The 18,796-nt window shown below is 47.4% G+C and overlaps 1 protein-coding gene across 1 annotated transcript; it reads left to right on the plus strand.

Moving 5' to 3' along the window:
* The first annotated feature begins 545 nt into the window (after positions 1 to 545).
* LOC149340868 (uncharacterized) lies at positions 546 to 10,675 on the plus strand. Its single transcript, XM_089549794.1, has 10 exons — positions 546 to 698; positions 4,643 to 4,717; positions 5,195 to 5,349; positions 5,782 to 5,969; positions 6,562 to 6,782; positions 7,383 to 7,547; positions 8,281 to 8,471; positions 8,586 to 8,722; positions 9,581 to 9,712; positions 10,426 to 10,675. Exons 1-10 carry the CDS (start codon positions 692 to 694, stop codon positions 10,514 to 10,516), a joined length of 1,362 nt encoding a protein of 453 aa, XP_089405920.1. The 5' UTR covers positions 546 to 691; the 3' UTR covers positions 10,517 to 10,675.
* Positions 10,676 to 18,796: the final 8,121 nt, after the last annotated feature.

Genomic DNA, 18,796 nt, shown 5'->3' on the forward strand with positions numbered 1-18,796 from the left:
GCCGTTCACAATGAATCAATATCTTTTTTTAGTTTTTGCAGTATATTTATGCTGTTATTTCATTAGTCTGCAGCGTTACTGCGGTTGAAATTCTTTGTTCACAATAAGGAGAATGTTTGCAGCACAGGGCGCATAATTTAGCACTTGCAGTTGTGTTTTATTGCTGGAGATATTCTGCTTTCTTTTTCGGCGATAAAAAGGCAGATTGGTAAACTTTAAAAGTGTTTAATTTTCTATAATGAAAATTTAGGCAAGAATTTATGTTCTGGTGTTCCTTTACTTTATATAGACATTGATTTTTTGTGCAGAGAGGACAATATTAGGTTAACTGATGCGGATGCGAAACTCCTTTAAACGCCTTAAGACGCTTTGTCCCATATGCATTTACGCCACTCCGGTGTGACGGAGGCTCCGTAGCGTAGCACTGACACGTGACCCCAGCTTCGAATGGCGTCCGTCCCCGCGCGGCGTCCGTACGCATCACGGCACCGTACTCTTTCACACGTTAGGAGGTTCCAGCCTTCTGCAGTCGTGGCAGTTAGCGCCTGGCGGCGAAGGCTGGAACTGATTTTGACGTCACGGGAGCCCAAGGACATCGGAGTTTCAAAGCAGGCGGCGGCACGGCTGGCCACAGATGATAAACCCGCCGAGCGCATGAGACGCCTTCACCGGTAGCAAGGGAGCATTCAACATGCAAGGTACGTACGGATTTTCACTTCAAAAAAGGCAGAAACTCTTTCGTTTTCTAAAGAAGGTGCTCTTTTAGAAATATATTGTACTGCAGGAGTTTTAACTCAGACTGTTCGCCATGATAATTACGTTTCTGATGAGAGCACTCTATTTTCACTTGATTACGTCGGGCGTGGAGGCATTGATCATAAAAAAAAGTGACCGATGACACCTTAAAGTTTTGGCTCCTTGGAAAAATGGTCCCTAAGAACAGAAAACTGCTTTTCTCTCTGTGTTGTGGCTGAAATTGGTTGTAACTTGTGATTTCAACGTCATTTTTCGAAAACTTCTTCTGACCGCCACATGCGTTGTGCATTTCAGTAGAGAAATTAACGATCACCGTTTCGTATTAACTTTTCCGAAAACTTTCTTGCATAGACTGAAGCCATGTTTCTAATTCTTACTTCTGCATGCGAGCAATTAGCGATTGTCGACACTAAAAACGCAATCTAAAATTAGAGACGTGAGCCGGAATATGTCTGAGAAAAGAAAAAGAATTACTACATCGTTTTTTTTTTCTTTTTTACTGCCGTAGGCGCAAGGGTTACGCTCTAGCGGTCCTCATAAATGAACATGGCTTTACAGAACTCTCGCTAACAACGATTTCCTTGCAAGCTTAGAAAGAAAAAAAAAGTCTGCACCAACATAATCCAGAAGGGAGGAGCGGAAAGTTTGAGCCATTCCTTATTTGATGTCACTGGCGCACATGGGGAAGCGACCAGCGGCATGCGTCTTCTTTTAATCACTTTGTTTACACAAGCCGTCGCGTCGCCGGCGGAGAGGAGGGTTTTGAGCGAGAGATAGACGCTCATTGAGGACACCCCCCCAGGCCTTATCGGCTTGGCTCGTTGTCGTGATAGTGGCGGGTGTAGGCAGCAAGCAGTACAGCAAACCTGGAGTGAGGAGAGAAACAGCTTTTCGCACGTGTTCTTCGCAGCATTATTGAGTAAATATCCATGAAAGCGGATATCGGGCACTGTTAGCTAAAAGCGGGCCTCGGAGTTGCCTATTGCAAGAAGTAACTCGTTACGGACGATGTTCGTTCGAGCAACGTTGCGGGTATTAAGTCAACTTTCTGTGAACTTAGACATTGTCTAAAGGAACGACACGTGAATACGGCAGAAACAATTGCACCATGAAAAAAAAAAAAAACAGTAATTTTGCCCCTGATACCTGCGAATATCTGCCGCAATTCAACCGAAAAATTGGATTCATTTCTTTCGAAAAGGAATTCGCGTTCTACTGCCTTTCAACTTTTTCGAAAGGTCCAAGCTGCTAGCTCCCGCCCCCATAAAGCGAAGATTCGTGCCGATGGAACGCAGCAGCAGTTGTAGTTTCCAGTTAAGAGAATGTTGGCTACTTATATGCGTTCATAGAGAGACTATCACCAGTTGCGAGTTACTAAATGTCTTAAGCAGTGTCACTGTTTCCCTTGTCCTCACGAGCAGGTGTCAAGCTACTGGCACAAGCACGTCTTGGCACTGCTGTCTGGTTAAACTGGCAAGGTCACGTTTCGGCTGCGAGCTGATTAAAGATTTAAAGTTGTCGATTACAAAACAAAACCTATCTGCCCAACTTGCTCCATTTATCTGTTCTTCCAAACTTCGTTAAAACTTTTCAAGTTGGAAACTTAATTTATAAAGCCTACCATCTGACAGCGTAGCTCCATATTTCTTTGAGGGTACAAAGAAAATGAGATTAATCTGTTCTTCCACATGCATACGAATATGTATGATGTGGAGAATGTGGCTGCGTGCCTTGGACTGCTTTAATTTGGAGGCAGGGTTAAACTCTTAATCAGTCCGATACAAATTGTATTAGACAGAAGTGCTCTTGTGGTCATGCATGGAAAGAAGTCAATTTACGTTTCTTTTAATCCTACATGTATTTATTATCGGGGAAGCAGTGCACATGGGAAGAAAACTAGTCAACTTATTGAGTAATTGTCTTCAGGTTCAGCTGGTACTGGTGATGCCAGAGGCAAATGACGAAGACAATCGGCGGTGCGAATGCAGAAGACGTTAAATAGGGGTTGCTTTTTCAGAAGCACACAAAAGCCATTAAGCCGAAGGCGTGCGCTCCAACTAAACACTCATTAAGGTGGATGCAAGAGCGCTGGATTCATAAAATAGTACTTGTTCCATAGAAAACGATTTATACATGCTGTACTGCGAATGTTGGATATTGCACGCGTTCTGGGCCCTAACGTGCAAGCAGCCCGGCATCCTTCCCATCCCTGCTTAATCGACTAAAGATACCACTGCCTGGGGTGGGCGCTGTACGACAGACATACACGGCATTTTTTGTCTTGTTCGTGTTTTTTGCCTGAGCTCACGTCTTCTTGCCTTCTGACAACAAATTTTAGCGCCGGTATTTAATACTCCGCGCAGAAGGAAGAGATAGCGCTATTGTACCAATCAGTTTTAGCAATGCTGAAGAGTGCCGATAACGGAAACCGTGGGGAACATCCTTCGCAAGGTGACCTCTCTTGACTGTAGAAACAGGCGCACCATGTGGGGTATGTCACCAAGAATAGGGTGGGTCACCGACTTGAACATTTAGGGCGTGTAAGCTCCGTCTGCCAACAACAACAACACGCTAAACTGGTCTCGCGAGTTATCGTTTGCTTTATCTCTTTCCGCACTGAAGAGAGCACGACGGAGAGAATAGCTAGGCTGCGCCGTTATCCAAATGGTCGAGCGCTCACCGCATACGAGTTCAACGCTCTCAAGGCACGCTTGGCGCCGAAGTCGCCGACTGTTGCTGCGACCTACATAAAGAATATATACTGCGCCGATGTGGCGGTGCTAAACAGTTTTGGAGAGCGGTAGTTGCGCGGACTGTCTTGCCGGACGAGCGTGAAAGCGTCTTCGGAGGTGATTTAAGGAATAGGAAATAATTTCACTAATTGAATCAAAGTCATGCGAACAGGTCAGTTCGACGTCTTACAAAAAATATGAGATGAAATAGGCGTGTATTAAGTGCCTTACTGGTCAAATCGTGCTAGGAAGGTGATCCCAAAGGCTATAAAGAAGGGAAATAAATGTTGTCCCAATAAAGGCATTGTCCTCTACACGCGTCGCAAAATAATACTCCTAAGAATCGCTATATCGAAATAGGCAAAAACGGAAACAGTTTTTAGAAAAGTTCCCCGGAAGCTTAAACAAAACTACCAATACACAATGCTTTTGCATGCGTGGATGCCTGTGTGTTTAACATCGACTTTGATCTTGAGGTCAGATGAAGAACCTCAACTGGTAGTCAGCTATGGCAGACTATCACATCCAAAAGTGTAGAAAACGTCTTTAATAATCGCGTGCTTACGCTGAAAACTGTGTTATAACACTAAATGATTTGCAGCTGGTTGACAGCACATGACTTGCTCTGGCATCGACGAAAAATTGCGTATTGCAGCCGATTGTCAGCACATGACCAGTATCGGCATCCCAAAAAAATGCAATATACACACAAAAATGTCAATATCCTCCTAAGTATCTTTTGTTTAGAGCAAATGAACACTTATGCCTGTGTAGAATGTGCCAGAGATATTATTTTAATTTGAGAAAAAGAGGTTGCCGTACTACATGAGATACTACGCAAATTGTTCTATGATGCCACTTTTTGCCTTTATTGCACAAGCCGCAAGATCAGCTTTAGTGATCGCTAATATTCGCTGAAGTTTCATGCGACATCAGAAAGCAAGGAATGGGCAAGTTGTACAAGTTAAAATTTTGCTGATATCTTCTGGTCTGAATTCATCTCTCACCGAGCAGCTCGGTATGCTCGTTTATTGTCGAAGTAACCCACAGTGTGCAGCCTGCGTGGAACTCGACAAAATATTGACATTATTTATGTTTATCCTCATCTGTAAGTTCTTACGCGCATTGTAAATATTTTCTATTTCTCCACGCAGTGTGTCGAAGACTCCTGTTTTCCGGCCTGGCGCACAGCCGTGGTGTCCTTAGGGATGGTGTCGCACGCAACGGAGGTGAGAGCTGGGCTCGTGGGCATCCTCCGTTGATAGGAGGAAACCCAAGCGAAATAAATCCGAGCCAGCAGCCAGCGCTATGAATTATTCAACAAAAAGTGCGAGTGGATAGACAGCTGGCAGGAAAACAAGGTGCATCCTACTTTTACGCGTTTCATAGAGATAAAAAGGGAGATGAAGGGTGGCTAGCCGCGCATACATCCGGTCGGATCTAATTCACATGTTTCGGTGGAGGTGTTTCTTTAGTGAGCGGTCCGAAACTGAATTGCGGGTGGTTTGGCAGGTCTCTTTCGATGTGCGGTGTTTTAAGACCTTATTTTTTGGTAGCAACCAGAAAAAAAATGACATTGTAATGGATCTGTCTTGAGTTTCGCCATAAGGTCAGCAGGACCAGTGGGACTGTTCCCACCGGCCTTAAGGTTCAATTGCTGTGATATCAGGCACATTAACACATGCCCCGCTCACCCTATGACGCAGGCGCCAGCGTGCGCGCTATTACGTCGGACCTGGCCGAGATGGACGATGAAGAGAATGTCCCCAAACCAGTCATCCGTGACGTGCGCAAGGTGAACGAGAGCACCCTGTGCGTCACCTTCTCGGACGACACCAAGTGCCACTTCAACAGCGTCTGGGTGAGTGGCCTCGCTCCTTCAAGGCAGGGTGCTGGTAAGGGAAGTAAGGGGGGGGGGGGGGGGGGGAGTGTTAAAAGGCAAGGACGGAATGGTGCTAATGAACGGATCATACATGCTTTACTACATTTTGTGAGATTTTGTGAGGGTGTGAGGTGAAGCAAAGGGCAACAGTGTTAGGCCATAACGCAGAGACATAATCAAACATCACCCCATTTCTTAGGCGGAAAAAGTGTTACATGTATTTCTACTGCTTTGAACCATAATTGATTAGAACCTCCCATAAAGTGATCAAGGTTCAAAATAATGGGTTCGACTGCTTGTTTCAAGGCTTATATTTAATTTTTGTGTCGTTTTCATGTGTTCAAGGCTATCCGTACGTAATGAATCCAACGCTGTTAAATTCATTCGTCTTGTTCACTTGTTTTATTACAGCTGCGTGACAGCTGCACATGCTCGGCCTGCGTTCACCCTGCGACACGTCAGAAGCTGCTCAGCAGCGTCAAGATAGACCCGAACATCCAGCCCCTGTCGTGGGCCGTCGAGGGCGGTGAAACGCTGGAGGTCTGCTGGCCCCAGTCCACGTCGGCACCGCCCCACTCCAGCAGCTACTCGTGCGACTGGTGAGGCGCGATACCGCCATTTGATGTCGAGGTTGCTAAACAGGAAAGGTGAAGTTATATGAGACAAGCATTAGCGATGTATAAATAGAATCTGACCGCTCCCGCGTGGAGGAATTGTCGTCTGAGGAAAGGGCGGATATTACCGTCCATTAAACGCTGCTATGATGTTTCATGAACTGACTGAAACAAACAGTGTTGAACCAAATTAGGAAAAGTACACTCTCTGGAAAGTCGACATATGCCCTAAGCTGCGCCGAGTAGCTCTTTTAAGGACTTCTTTAGTGCTTGGAGTGCTCCAAAGGTCCAGATATTAATGCAGTTAACAAATACGGAACAACTATAATGACTTATGCGCTTCGGGTTCTACGTTAGTGACAGTGAGTGTCCCCGTAGTGGATCTTTTAATTTTGATAGACACTGTAAGTTTCCCGCCCTCTTATAAAGCTGAGCCATTTGCTATCATAGTGGATGTGTGGGCGATTCTGACATAACGAGAATAAAGAGTCAATAGACTGCGAATGCATGACTAATTCTTCCGAATCGTTCACTATATTGACGCCCCATCTTTCATTTTCTCTTTGCTGCGAACCAGGCTGTACCAGTTCGGTAAGCTGTTCGAAACCAAGGAGGGCGACCCACCCGAGGTGTCCGACATGTTTTATACCAACACGAAATCGTCTACTATACTATGGAACCGCGACGAGTTTGAAGAGAACCCTCCTGAGCTGGACTACAAGACCTTCATGGAGGAACGCTCGGGGCTCAAGCAGATGGTGAAGAACCTCGTCAAATATGGCATCTCCGTGCTACATGGTACGAGTAGCGCTTAACTTACCCCTCTTTTCTTGCCTAGCTGCCATGTTGTAAATCAGATTATCAGAGTGAATATTTAGTACAAAACATGGCTTGGGTCTCGGCTTGTTGGTTGAAGGGCTTTCGATTGTACCTGTTCAAACTTTTAGATGATGAGATAGAAACAAGTGCGGGGCACCTGGTTCACTAACAACTGAGTTGCTTTTTTATTTGTCGTGAACGTGCTGTGCTCACGTCTTCATCTTTTCTTTTTCCTTTTTCGGTTTTTCAGTGCAGATTGTGCAGCTGCTGCTGCGACAGAAATATTTTCTGTCGTTGCTTCAACCTCGTCCTTGCCCAAATGTTTAAGTGGTCCCGCTCGACATTATGCACTCATTCAACTTCTAAGAAGTAGCTGTTTGGTTTTTTTTTAAAAAAAGCAACGGAAACTGATAGCCAGAAACCTCTTGATGGTGCGTTTTGTTTGAGCACTCAGTTTTATATTTCCCTGTCCTCCTGAAAAAGTTTACACTGCGCAAAACTTTTTCTAGCGCTCGTGATCACCATGTGGTTTTAAAACACACTGCATCTTTTGCTTTTCTGGCTTGTTCCCGGACACAGGAGTTCCTCCGCACGAAGATGAGCTAGAGAAAGTCGCCGCGCGCATGGGCTACATCCGGGAGACCGGCATGGGTCGAGTGTTCGACGCCACTTGCCAGCCGGATACGCACAGGGGCTCCCGTTTCCACCAGCACACCGAACTGCCTGACAGGGAGAGTGCGCCAGGTAGGCATCTCCTACGCCCAGTGGTGCATGGGCCGTAGAGAAATCCTAACTGTAGAGACATCTTAACGGCGATACACTGCGGTAACGTTCGCACAGCACAGGAAAACGACGGCTAGAAAGACAAGAGCACAAACACAACCCTGTGTGTATCGTACGTTCTGTATGGCAGCGGTGCATTTTCATAAAAGAAAGCGTGCCTTGAATGAACCATCAATTCTGGCGCCTGTTCTGTTTTTCGCGTGTTCTGGTCCTCGTTTTCTTGCACCCTTGAATTCCATTTACGATGTCTTTTCACCAGATAGCTCAAACTAAAGTCTTGCTGCATCAATTCTACTTTTGCATGTAGGTTCTTATGTATAAAACTGTACCCACTTTAATTGTTTTTGCTTTATAGAATTAACCATGACGTCGAAACTCTAGCCCAATCACGCGTGTATTACAGTTACAATACTTTTCTTTCGAATAAAGTAGGTAGTTTTTTTTGTGACAACAAGCACCACATAAAATCAATCGGACATCTCAGCTCTCTTTTGGGTCCTTACTAGACGCATCAGACTGCAACGATAAGTGAAACTGGTGCGTTTTGCAATAAACTTTTAAAATGCAAACTCCACCTTTTTATGACTTGAGCACATCTTAACAGCATTGCATGTACTACTTGTTGACCAAGGGTGTGTGACGTGCACAAAAGAATCACGAGAGAGACTAAATAGCATGCCGCTGTCTCTCCCAGGCGTCAAGCTGTTGCTATGCCTTTCTTCGGATGTGCCGAAGCAGACTTTGAGCGGGACTCCCAGCAAAGGAAAGACTTTCTTCGTGGATGGTTTTTACATCGCACAGTGGATGAAGTATAACCATCCGGAGTACTTCAGACTGCTCGTGTCTACGCCGGTCACCTTCTCGTATTACGATTCACGACGTGGTGTAAGTGCCCATCTTGTATCAATGATTTGACTCCTTTGATCGTAACGGCTGTGACCACGATAAACAAAATTCAATTGTGAATCCGTCATTGCTTTTCTTTTCTTTTTCTTGCAGGTGTGGCTTCGGGACACATTTCCCATCATCAGGACAAATAACTATGGGAAAATAAAGAAGATTCACTACAGCACGTTTTCCATGCGGCCGCCGCTGCTTTCGTCAAGCGAGGCTACCAAGTTTTACGAGGCATACAGGTAAGCGGGTGCTCATCTGCCACTTTTGTAGGGTGCCATTTTTCTCCTGTGCAACCACGAACATGAGAAGTGCTATGGAATGCTCTTGGTGTCAGATACTTCATAAATTGTTAAACGCTTTATTTATGACCTTTGTGTTAGATAAACTTCCACTTTTCACATGTTACCATCTAGTATTTTCTCACTGTGATTTACCTAAATTTGTTGAAGGCTATAATGGTGCCTTTATTAATGCGCTATACAAGCGAAATAGGAGGAGACAAGCCCTTTTGTGCTCTTGTTATTAAAGACGCCTTAACTTACTCTTGCACATATTTCCCCGCCGCGGTGGCTCAGTGGTGACGGCGCTCGGCTGCTGACCCGAAAGATGCGGGTTCAATCCCGGCCGCGGCGGCCGAATGTAGATGAAGGTGAAATTCTAGAGGCCCGTGTACTGTGCGATGTCAGTGCACGTTAAAGAACACTACGTGGTCAAATTTTCGGAGCCTTTCACTACGGCATCCCTCATAGCCTGAGTTGCTTTGGGACGTTAAACGCGAATAAACCAATAAACCAATCTTGCACATATTTAAATTGGAGCCAGCCATGGAGAGAAACATAGGTTACTTGTTCCTTGATCTTTGTTTCAACAAATTCCAACTTTCACACCAAGGCATTGAAAAATTCTTCATGACAGGTCAATAGTCACTGGGTCTTACAAGTATTCGACAAAAATTATGTGTAGACTGTTTGCCCATCACTGTATTTACATTGCAGCAGTGACGATTCAGATCTCTGCAAAGTTACAAATTGAAGTATTCTAAGCTGACAAGCGTGCTCTTCGTGTTGTTAATAATCAGTGCACTCTGTCGTCCACAGCACATTCACCAAGCGCATGGAGGAAGAATCGTCCCAGTACGCGTTTCATCTGGCGCCTGGTGACCTGGTGGCTTTCAACAACCGGCGTATTCTGCACGGCATGAAGGAGCTCGGTCCGGACCACAAGGACGTGTACGTTGCGCCTTTTCTTATTGTACCAGACTCGTTTTACGCAGTTTAGAACAAGCTCCGAACGCGGTGCTATTCTGCCAGGTTCGTGCCGGTCTGAATGGCGAAGTCACTCAAGGTGTTTAGCACACGCACAGCTTTTTTCTGACAAAAAAACCGAATGAATCTAAACTCTCGTAAGGTTCCCCCAGGCTTTGTCACGTTCGTGCTGTTTATGCCTACATTGCTAGAAACAATTAATAGAATAATGGTGCATTGCAAGATGCACTAGTTTCTTCGGAGAAAATGAATGAGTTTTCAGTTTTTACTTATAACGTGGACAAAGTGACCAAGCTACTTAAGCAGAAGCTGCTGCAAACGTATATGCAACAAAACTCTTTTCGCTCGCCTTTTTTGACATTGGTTTCATAATTTCTATCTATAGTTTCACCAGGTTCCCGTATCCATTTCAACGCAATTTTAGCGGGCAACTAGTCGATCGTTCAAAGTAATCAACGAAATGGTAACCCAGGTGCTGGTAGATCAGGAACGAATTTTATGCACAAATATATTTTGAATCCTCATCAAGGTTTGTTATGCGACGCTTTGCTGTGCTTTAAAAGAACTAATTTCTTGCAGAGGTGAGTGCGTATTGCAGAGCTTAGAACATTATTTTCAAGTCATCTCCGCTGTCTATTTCATAATGTTTTCTCACAATGTATGAATATTTATTACAGGATCTTGAGAGGCTGCTACATGGACATGGATGAAATAGCCTCTCTCTACGAGAAGATGCGGAGAGATGACGACCCCCCTGTAAACTCATGAAGCTGCAATTATCGGATATGTGCAGTTATGCACTCACTTGCTTTCAGGCGCCTGAAGAAAAGGTTATTCCGCTTCTGTACATAGCACTCTGACCACATGTTAACTTCGATACATATCTGTGCTTTCGTATGTTTGCAAATAAAACAGCCAAGTCCTGGACGAAGAAATTCTTTGTATACCGAGCCTGCAGTAACTTTCGCAAAGAATCCAACAAAGCCAAATCCCATAAGCTGTCGGCACTTACGACTTCGTTCTGGAACATGGACTTGAGTTTTCGTTCTTTTTATTGGCCAGTCTAATCACTTACTGGTTTCGTCTTTGGCTCAACTCAATGGTGCTCTGTAGTAATACTCAGAGCAAGTGAAAATATAATTGTCTGATTATTTACATGAACCCTTAACGTATATTTCTCAAATTAATAGTATTACCGATCTTGTCAACAGATGACTTTTCCAGGTCTAAGCACAGTCGATTTTCAGCAACACCGTGATATGAACGCGTGTGCAACGCGCAACGGCACTGCAGTCATAGTCTTGGCGTCTGCATTTATCCAGCAGAGTGTTTGGAACTGTGGATTCATCTGTTGCTGCTGCTTCAGAATGTAGTCTGTTGCACGAAGTATTTCTGAAACCCGATGTAGCACGTGTAAGACTACAAAGGGCCTGACTCGGTTTTCTATGCGGATTCAGAAGCAGAACGCTAACAGCAACAATCGCCGTTCTAGCAGCAGGACGCAGATGAAAGCTCACCACTGCCCCACCTTCTTTCATTGTTTCCACATGATTTGCGGTCTGAAATGTCAACAATGCTTGTCCCGGCTATTACAATAGCATTGCTGCATGCTACAAAGGAGCAACTGGTACCATAAATATACGCGCACTTTATTCTGCAAACGGAGTAAATTCCACGATCTATTTATTCCAGCGACAAGGCCTGTATTAATGCGAAGGTAGAGTACCATGGCTCAAGAGTTCAAAACGCAAATCTATTCTTGCGCCACTTCCATGGGGGCCGAGAAGCTGGTACGCATTATAAAATCCGTCTCTAAGAAATTGCAGAAACTGGCAAGAAAGATGGGAATTTCGGAGAATGAGCGAGCAATGCAAATGAAAAAGATAGGCGAAACGTCAAGGGACATGGAGGACAACAGCGAGGGTCATGGAACAAACTTGAGTACAAGAAATCCCAGCTGAAGCCAAGAGAAAATTGGCGTGGGCAAACTATTCATTGCTGAGAACAGATAACCGATGGTCCCTTTGGCCCCGTCACCGAGTTGTTACAAGATGAAATAGATGCAGCGGGAGACAGAAAAATGATGTGGGCTGAGGAGATCAGGAAATATGCGGACATAAGATCGTCGCAACTGCGGAAGTTCAGTGTTAACTGGAGATGAACGCAAGATTCTTTCGTCTCGTAGTGGACGCAGTTGAGATGATGAAATTCATGGTTGAATGATGATTAATATTTCCTATCCGGTACATTTGGATAGCGCACTACCTCTACGTTGGTAAACCATAAGTCTTTAATAAAATCTGTACAGTGGCAATGGGCAGCTAAAAGAGTTTTGAATCTGTTGTGTCCCCTTATTGCTTTTGTGTGTGTGCGCCCCCGCACCCTCCTCCTAACGACCACTCGCATCCTCCTCCTAACGACCACTCGCATCCTCCTCCTAACGACCACTTGCCCTTCGTCGCACGCTGTCGCCAGATGCCCCCCCCCCCCCCCCATGGTGCGCCCCCGCATCCTCCTCCTGTTTTGGGAAGCCACTCCCTCCCGTGGACGCTTCTCCGCTCCCTCCTTTCTTCGGGCGGCCAGTTCGGCTCCTGCCTCGGTCGACGCTGGTCGCACCCTCATCGGCTTTAAATAAACGAAGTCTTAAAGTACCGTGTGCGTCTTTCGCTGCATTCAACACAGCGACCGGACACGACAGTGGCGACGAGAAAGTGGATTCGACCCGCGCTACGCAACGCTATTGACAAGCCATGGCTACGCGAGGGTTTCCCAATCAGATACCAGAGTTCAACGGCTCATCGTGGTCATCGTGGGTTGGACGCCTTCAGTTCTACTTTGAAGCTAACAACATCACAGACCCAGCCTTGAAGAGGGCCAACCTGCTGACGCTGTGCGGGGAGCAGACCTACGATACTGTCTGCGCCCTTATTCAGCCAAGCACACCAGCGGCAGTGTCTTACGACGACATCGTAAAAGCGCTGCAAAAGCACTACGACCCAAGGCCATCCGAGGTCTACAGCCGGGCTCGCTTCCAACGACGAGATCAACTGGGAGGAGAAACTGTGAGCGCCTACGTAGCCGCGCTCAAGAAGCTCGCTGCCGACTGCAATTTTGGAACGCTGTCGACAACAGCTACCGGGCAGGAGGGAGACGCAGCTTCTTCTGCTAACACCACCATGCTTCCCTTGGACGTGATGTTACGCGACAGATTTGTGTGCGGACTGAGTGACGAGTCACTGCAGCAGCGCCTGTTCGCTGAGAAGGACCTCACATTCAGCAAAGCTTACGACATCGCCGTTCGAGCGGAGAGCGCCGGTCACCAGCAGAGAGGGATTCGCCGGAACACCGAGCCGGTACACCAGACAAGCAACCAGGTGCGCAAGCCTTCTGTTGTTGTAAAATCGGTCAAAAAGGCACAACGCTGCTGGCGGTGTGACGACCAACACAACCCCCAGGGATGTCGATTCCAGTCAGCCACGTGTAATTTTTGCCACAAGCGAGGGCATATCGAAAGAGCATGCATTACGAAACGGAGACTTGCCAAGATAAAGTCACCTTCCCAGCCTAATCACAGCGTCAACGCCTCAGAGAATACGCCGCTATCTGATCTCCATGGAGCAACATCAGCAACACCATCTGTGTTGTACGACCTGAACACCATGAATCTCGGCACGCGACCGAAGATTTTTACAGAAGTAAGAGTACATCACCAGCTGATTAAGTTCGAGGTGGACTCCGGCGCAGCCTGTACTCTGATCAGTGAGGACACGTTCCGAACTTCATGGCCATCTGACGCACCCGCCCTGCAACAAGACGACACGCACCTGCGAACGTGGTCAGGACAGAATCTGCCACTATTGGGCTCTGCCAACGTGCAGGTTAACTACAACGACCAGACCCATACGCTACCTCTGCTTGTTGTGAAGGGCACAGGATCAAGCCTTCTAGGGAGAAACTGGTTTTCTCCACTAGGCGTGATGATATGCGGCATACACCAGACGCCGAGCCAGAACATGGTTGAGCAACTGCAAGAGAAATACGAAAGAGTATTCTCGGAAGAGATTCCAGGAAACGAAGGGCCCCCGGTCACACTGGAGTTGTTGGACAACGCGCAACCCAAATTTCTGAAGGCCAGGCCGGTGCCGTTTGCTCTCCGAGATTCAGTTGAAAAAGAGTTGGACAAACTGGAGCAGCAAGGTGTCATCGAGCCGACGCAGCATTCAGAATGGGCCACACCACTTGTCGTAGTTCGCAAGAAGAACGGAACCATACGCCTCTGCGGAGACTACCGGAGCACCGTCAATCTTGCGACTAAAGCGTCCTCTTACCCGCTACCGACACCTGAAGAAGTATTCAGTGTACTACGTGGCGCAAGAGTCTTCAGCACATTGGACCTCACCCAGGCGTATCAGCAGCTGAAGGTGAGCGAGTCAACTGCTGAATTATTGGCAATTAACACACTGAAAGGCTTGTACAAAGTCAAGCGACTGCCTTTTGGCGTAGCTGCAGCCCCGGCCATATTTCAAAAATTCATGGAGACAGTGCTTCAGGGCATCCCAGGAGTTTGTGTCTACCTTGACGATGTCATCATCAGTGGCACTTCCACTGAAGAGCATGCAGTGCGCCTAGAGCTCGTTCTCGAAAGGCTAGCAAACGCTAATTTGTGCATAAGCAAATCGAAGTGCTGTTTTGCGGTGCCAGAGGTGCAATTTCTGGGACACCGAATTGATGCGGAAGGCATTCACCCTACCGAGGACAAAGTGCGAGCGATCACAGAAGCACGAGCTCCAACAAACAAGCAGGAGCTACAGGCTTTTCTCGGACTCTTGACGTTCTACGACCGGTTCTTGGAACAAAGAGCTACCGTGGCCAACGACTTATACCAACTCCTTCGGAAAGATGTGACATGGACATGGTCGCCACGCCATCAGCAGTCATTCGATGCCCTGAAAGACCTGATTCGAAGATGTACAGTCCTCCGCCACTACGACGAAAGGAAGCCTCTGCTTTTGGCTTGCGACGCATCACCGTACGGAGTCGGCGCGGTTCTATCGCAAACTGACGAGCAAGGAAGGGAAGCTCCCATCGCCTTCGCCTCACGTACGTTGTCGCAAGCAGAACGCAACTACGCGCAACTTGACAAAGAAGGGCTAGCCATCGTCTACGCGGCGACATATTTTCACCAGTACATTGCCGGCCGGAAGGTGACCTTTATAACCGATCACCGACCGCTATTGGGCATTCTGGGACCACAAAGGCCTATGCCACCAACTTTGTCTCCGCGAATGACACGTTGGTGCATCAAACTCTCAGCGTACGACTACGCTCTGGTCTACCGCAATGGGAGTAAACATCAAAACGCCGATGCGCTAAGCCGTCTGCCACTAGACGCAACTGTTGACGAACCATTTCCACCAGGAGACGTTCTGATGTTCGAAGCACTGCCAGAACCTCCGCTTACAGCAGGCACAGTTGCAGCATCTACGCAGAAGTGCGCAGCTCTCCGGCTAGTTTACACAGCTGTTCAACAAGGCAACGTGCATAAACTCAAAGGGGACAACTTCGACGCTTACCGCAGGCGAGCTACAGAGTTGAGCACCCATCGCGGCTGCATCATATTTGGGTCCAGAGTTGTGATGCCGAGAGAACTACGCGCACAAGCTATGTCTCTCATCCACGCCGGACATCGGGGCATCGTTGCAATGAAAAAGTGTGCCAGAAGCTACATGTGGTGGCCTGGCATTGACAACGACATCGAAACAGTGGTGCGAGAATGCAAGCCTTGCCAGAGCAGCCGGAGCGCCCCGCCGAAAGCTCCTGTCCCAGAATGGGAAAAGCCAGACACACCATGGCACACACTGCACATTGATTTTGCAGGACCAATTGAGGGCTGCACTTTCCTTGTGGTCGTAGATGCCTACACAAAGTGGCTTGAGATAAGGCAAATGGGACAGACGACTTCGGCAGCAGTCATTGACAACCTCCGATCACTATTTGCAACGTTCGGCCTGCCGCGCAAGGTAGTGTCGGACAACGGAACACCGTTTGTGTCTGCGGAGATCCTCAAGTTTTATCGCGAAAACGGGATCTCATCAGTTACATCGGCCCCCTACCACCCAGCGACAAACGGACAAGCCGAGCGCTACATAGCCGAGCTAAAACGCGCCCTTGAAAGAGATCAGACAGGCTCGCTGCAGCGCCGCCTTGCGCGCTTTCTCTTCAAGCAGCACACGACGGTTCAGAGCACAACAGGCGAGACCCCCTCGAAAATGATGTTCGAGCGTGAAATGCGAACCCAGCTCACAGCCATCCTCCCCGAGCCAAAGGCAGAGACGTTCCGGGAAGAAAAAGCAATTCCGCGCTGCGGCACGCTTAATGAGGGGCAGCGCGTCCTCGCCCGACAGTTTCTGAAAAAGCCACGCTGGGAGGAAGCTACAATTGTCAGACGCATAGGCCTGCGCTCTTGGCTCGTCAACATACATGGCACAGTAGCACGCCGACATCTCAACCAGCTGCGTAGATTTACGACGCCGTCTGAGAGCTGTCCGCCAGCGGAGAGAACACGTGCACCATCTTCCCACATAGCCTGGCACCTCTTCCCGGAAGAAGAGACTTCGCCCAGGACAGACCTAGGAGACACAGCGAACAACAGCCAGCCTACAAGTGTTTCTCCCCCGAGCGCACAAAGCCAGCGCGCCTCCACGCGTGAGCGCCGACCCCCTGCACGATACCAGGCAACTTTCTAAGGGGGAAGGAAGTGTTGTGTCCCCTTATTGCTTTTGTGTGTGTGCGCCCCCGCACCCTCCTCCTAACGACCACTCGCATCCTCCTCCTAACGACCACTCGCATCCTCCTCCTAACGACCACTTGCCCTTCGTCGCACGCTGTCGCCAGATGCCCCACCCCCCATGGTGCGCCCCCGCATCCTCCTCCTGTTTTGGGAAGCCACTCCCTCCCGTGGACGCTTCTCCGCTCCCTCCTTTCTTCGGGCGGCCAGTTCGGCTCCTGCCTCGGTCGACGCTGGTCGCACCCTCATCGGCTTTAAATAAACGAAGTCTTAAAGTACCGTGTGCGTCTTTCGCTGCATTCAACACAGCGACCGGACACGACAGAATCCGACAAGCTTAACGGGGTAGCATGAACGAGTGAAAGGCGAAGACGAAGCAAGCGAAATCTTTTTGTGCTCGCGTTTAAAATGATGACGTAATCGCCGATTAAAGCTGTGATGGCGTTCAGGCTTCTTCAGAGCCCACAGCGGCGGGTAGCGAGCCCGATTGCGACGTCACCTACCGCGGCGGTATATTTCAAAATATGAAACGTTTGCTCTCACGCAGAAAATCAACACCACTTATAGTAAAGGCTGCGAAGCGTTGTTTGGTTGCATCGGGCGACACCTGGCGGGATGTGGGCGAATGCAGCGTAAATCTGAAGCATCCCAAACAATTACGTCTTCGTCCGGTTTCCCTGCTCTGCGCCGGTGCTTTAAGAATTAGTCTGAAGGTTTTCACAACTTCAGTCGGCGATTACGTCATGACTGTAAATGCTAACGGAAAGCAAGTTGGTAAACCTACAAGAATCATGCATTATCCTTGTATCACGTCGAATTCAGGAAACAGTTTTTTCAGTGATCACTTGGCAGCGTGATTGCGAAAAAAAAAGAAGGAGGAGGGACGGGAAGTGATTTTGAGATGTTAAAATCGCGCGCTAATGATATTCGCGCCATTTTGTAAGACATAACCCTATTTAGAGCATGAAAAAAGCGGTGCCATCCGCAATAACGCTTGCACCGCCTCCCACAAATTTGGTTCAGAAAAGAGGCGCTGACTAGAAAGGTGGTTGTCACGCTCTGCTGCTGGCGATGCGGTAATTTTATTTTCTATTCCCTCTCATATGATCAGCAAGGGCTTCAGGATTCAGAGCGAAATTATAAACGGTAGCTTGCTGCAGAGCCCAATATTAGCGACGTCCTGATCCTGAGGTGCACAGCTGCTGGCGGCATGAGGAACTTTCAAATATCGCGTCTTTTAATGCAGTTTTGTTCAGTATTCAGCAGAATCAGTGCGTAAAAAATGATCTCACTATTTCAAATTGTGCGCGTTATTGAGCGACAAAGAAAAAAGCAACTTGCTTCAAAAGTATGCCGGTAGATGGCGACACCATCCGCATTTTTTTTGGGTTTTCGGTTTAGCATGGATAAACGAGGAACAGGCAGCACTGCAGCGCATCACATATTAGCATCACAGTTAAAAGAAAATTAGTTCATGGACGGAGGCGACTTCTACAACACCTGTGGTGCGATTTACGGATCGAAAATATTTGAGCATTGAAACTGGCGAGTGCGAACAAAAGAAATTGAGAAAATTAGTGCGGTACCTTCTGCGCCTGTTATTTCCTCAAGCTATGCTACAAATCAAGGGCGAAGCATCACCAACTCGGAAAGGCAAGACCGCTATCGCTTAGCTCCCTGCATTGCACATGATGGCTTGAACGCTTTCACACTGCACTGCTTGCAAAGTCCAGATCGATGCACGTGTTTAGTGATGCTCAAGGGCGTCCGCAGAATTTTTTTCAGGGGGGGGCCCATTGGTTGTTGGCGCCGGAGGGGGGGGGGGGGGGGGTATATTCGTAGCGAAAAGGCACTATTTGCGGAGTAAATTTATTTATTTATATATAAATAAAAAATAAGTAAAATACACACATGAAAGAAAATTACAAGCAGCAAATTAAAGCGCGGATTGTAGAGATACATTGGAGTTTATCAACAAAGAAACAATTAAAATTAATAAAAATGCAAAAAGATACTATCAATACTCGAAGTGCTCAGTCTTACTGCATACGGGTTCTCGACTCACCCGAATTGATGACCAGCACACAGCGCAATATGTTCACAAACACGCAACTACAGTCACTCAGTCAGTCTTCCTTGAACAGCAACTGTAGGCGCCTCGGATTTTTCTGGGCGAATTGCGTAGTTACACGGGTGATAAATTCATTTATGTGCTTCATTACACGCTCTCAGTGCACAGTCATCATATATATTGATTGGAA

Source organism: Amblyomma mixtum, chromosome 6 (genome assembly GCF_055824585.1).
Source record: "Amblyomma mixtum isolate Tamu chromosome 6, ASM5582458v1, whole genome shotgun sequence".
NCBI lineage: Eukaryota > Metazoa > Arthropoda > Arachnida > Ixodida > Ixodidae > Amblyomma > Amblyomma mixtum.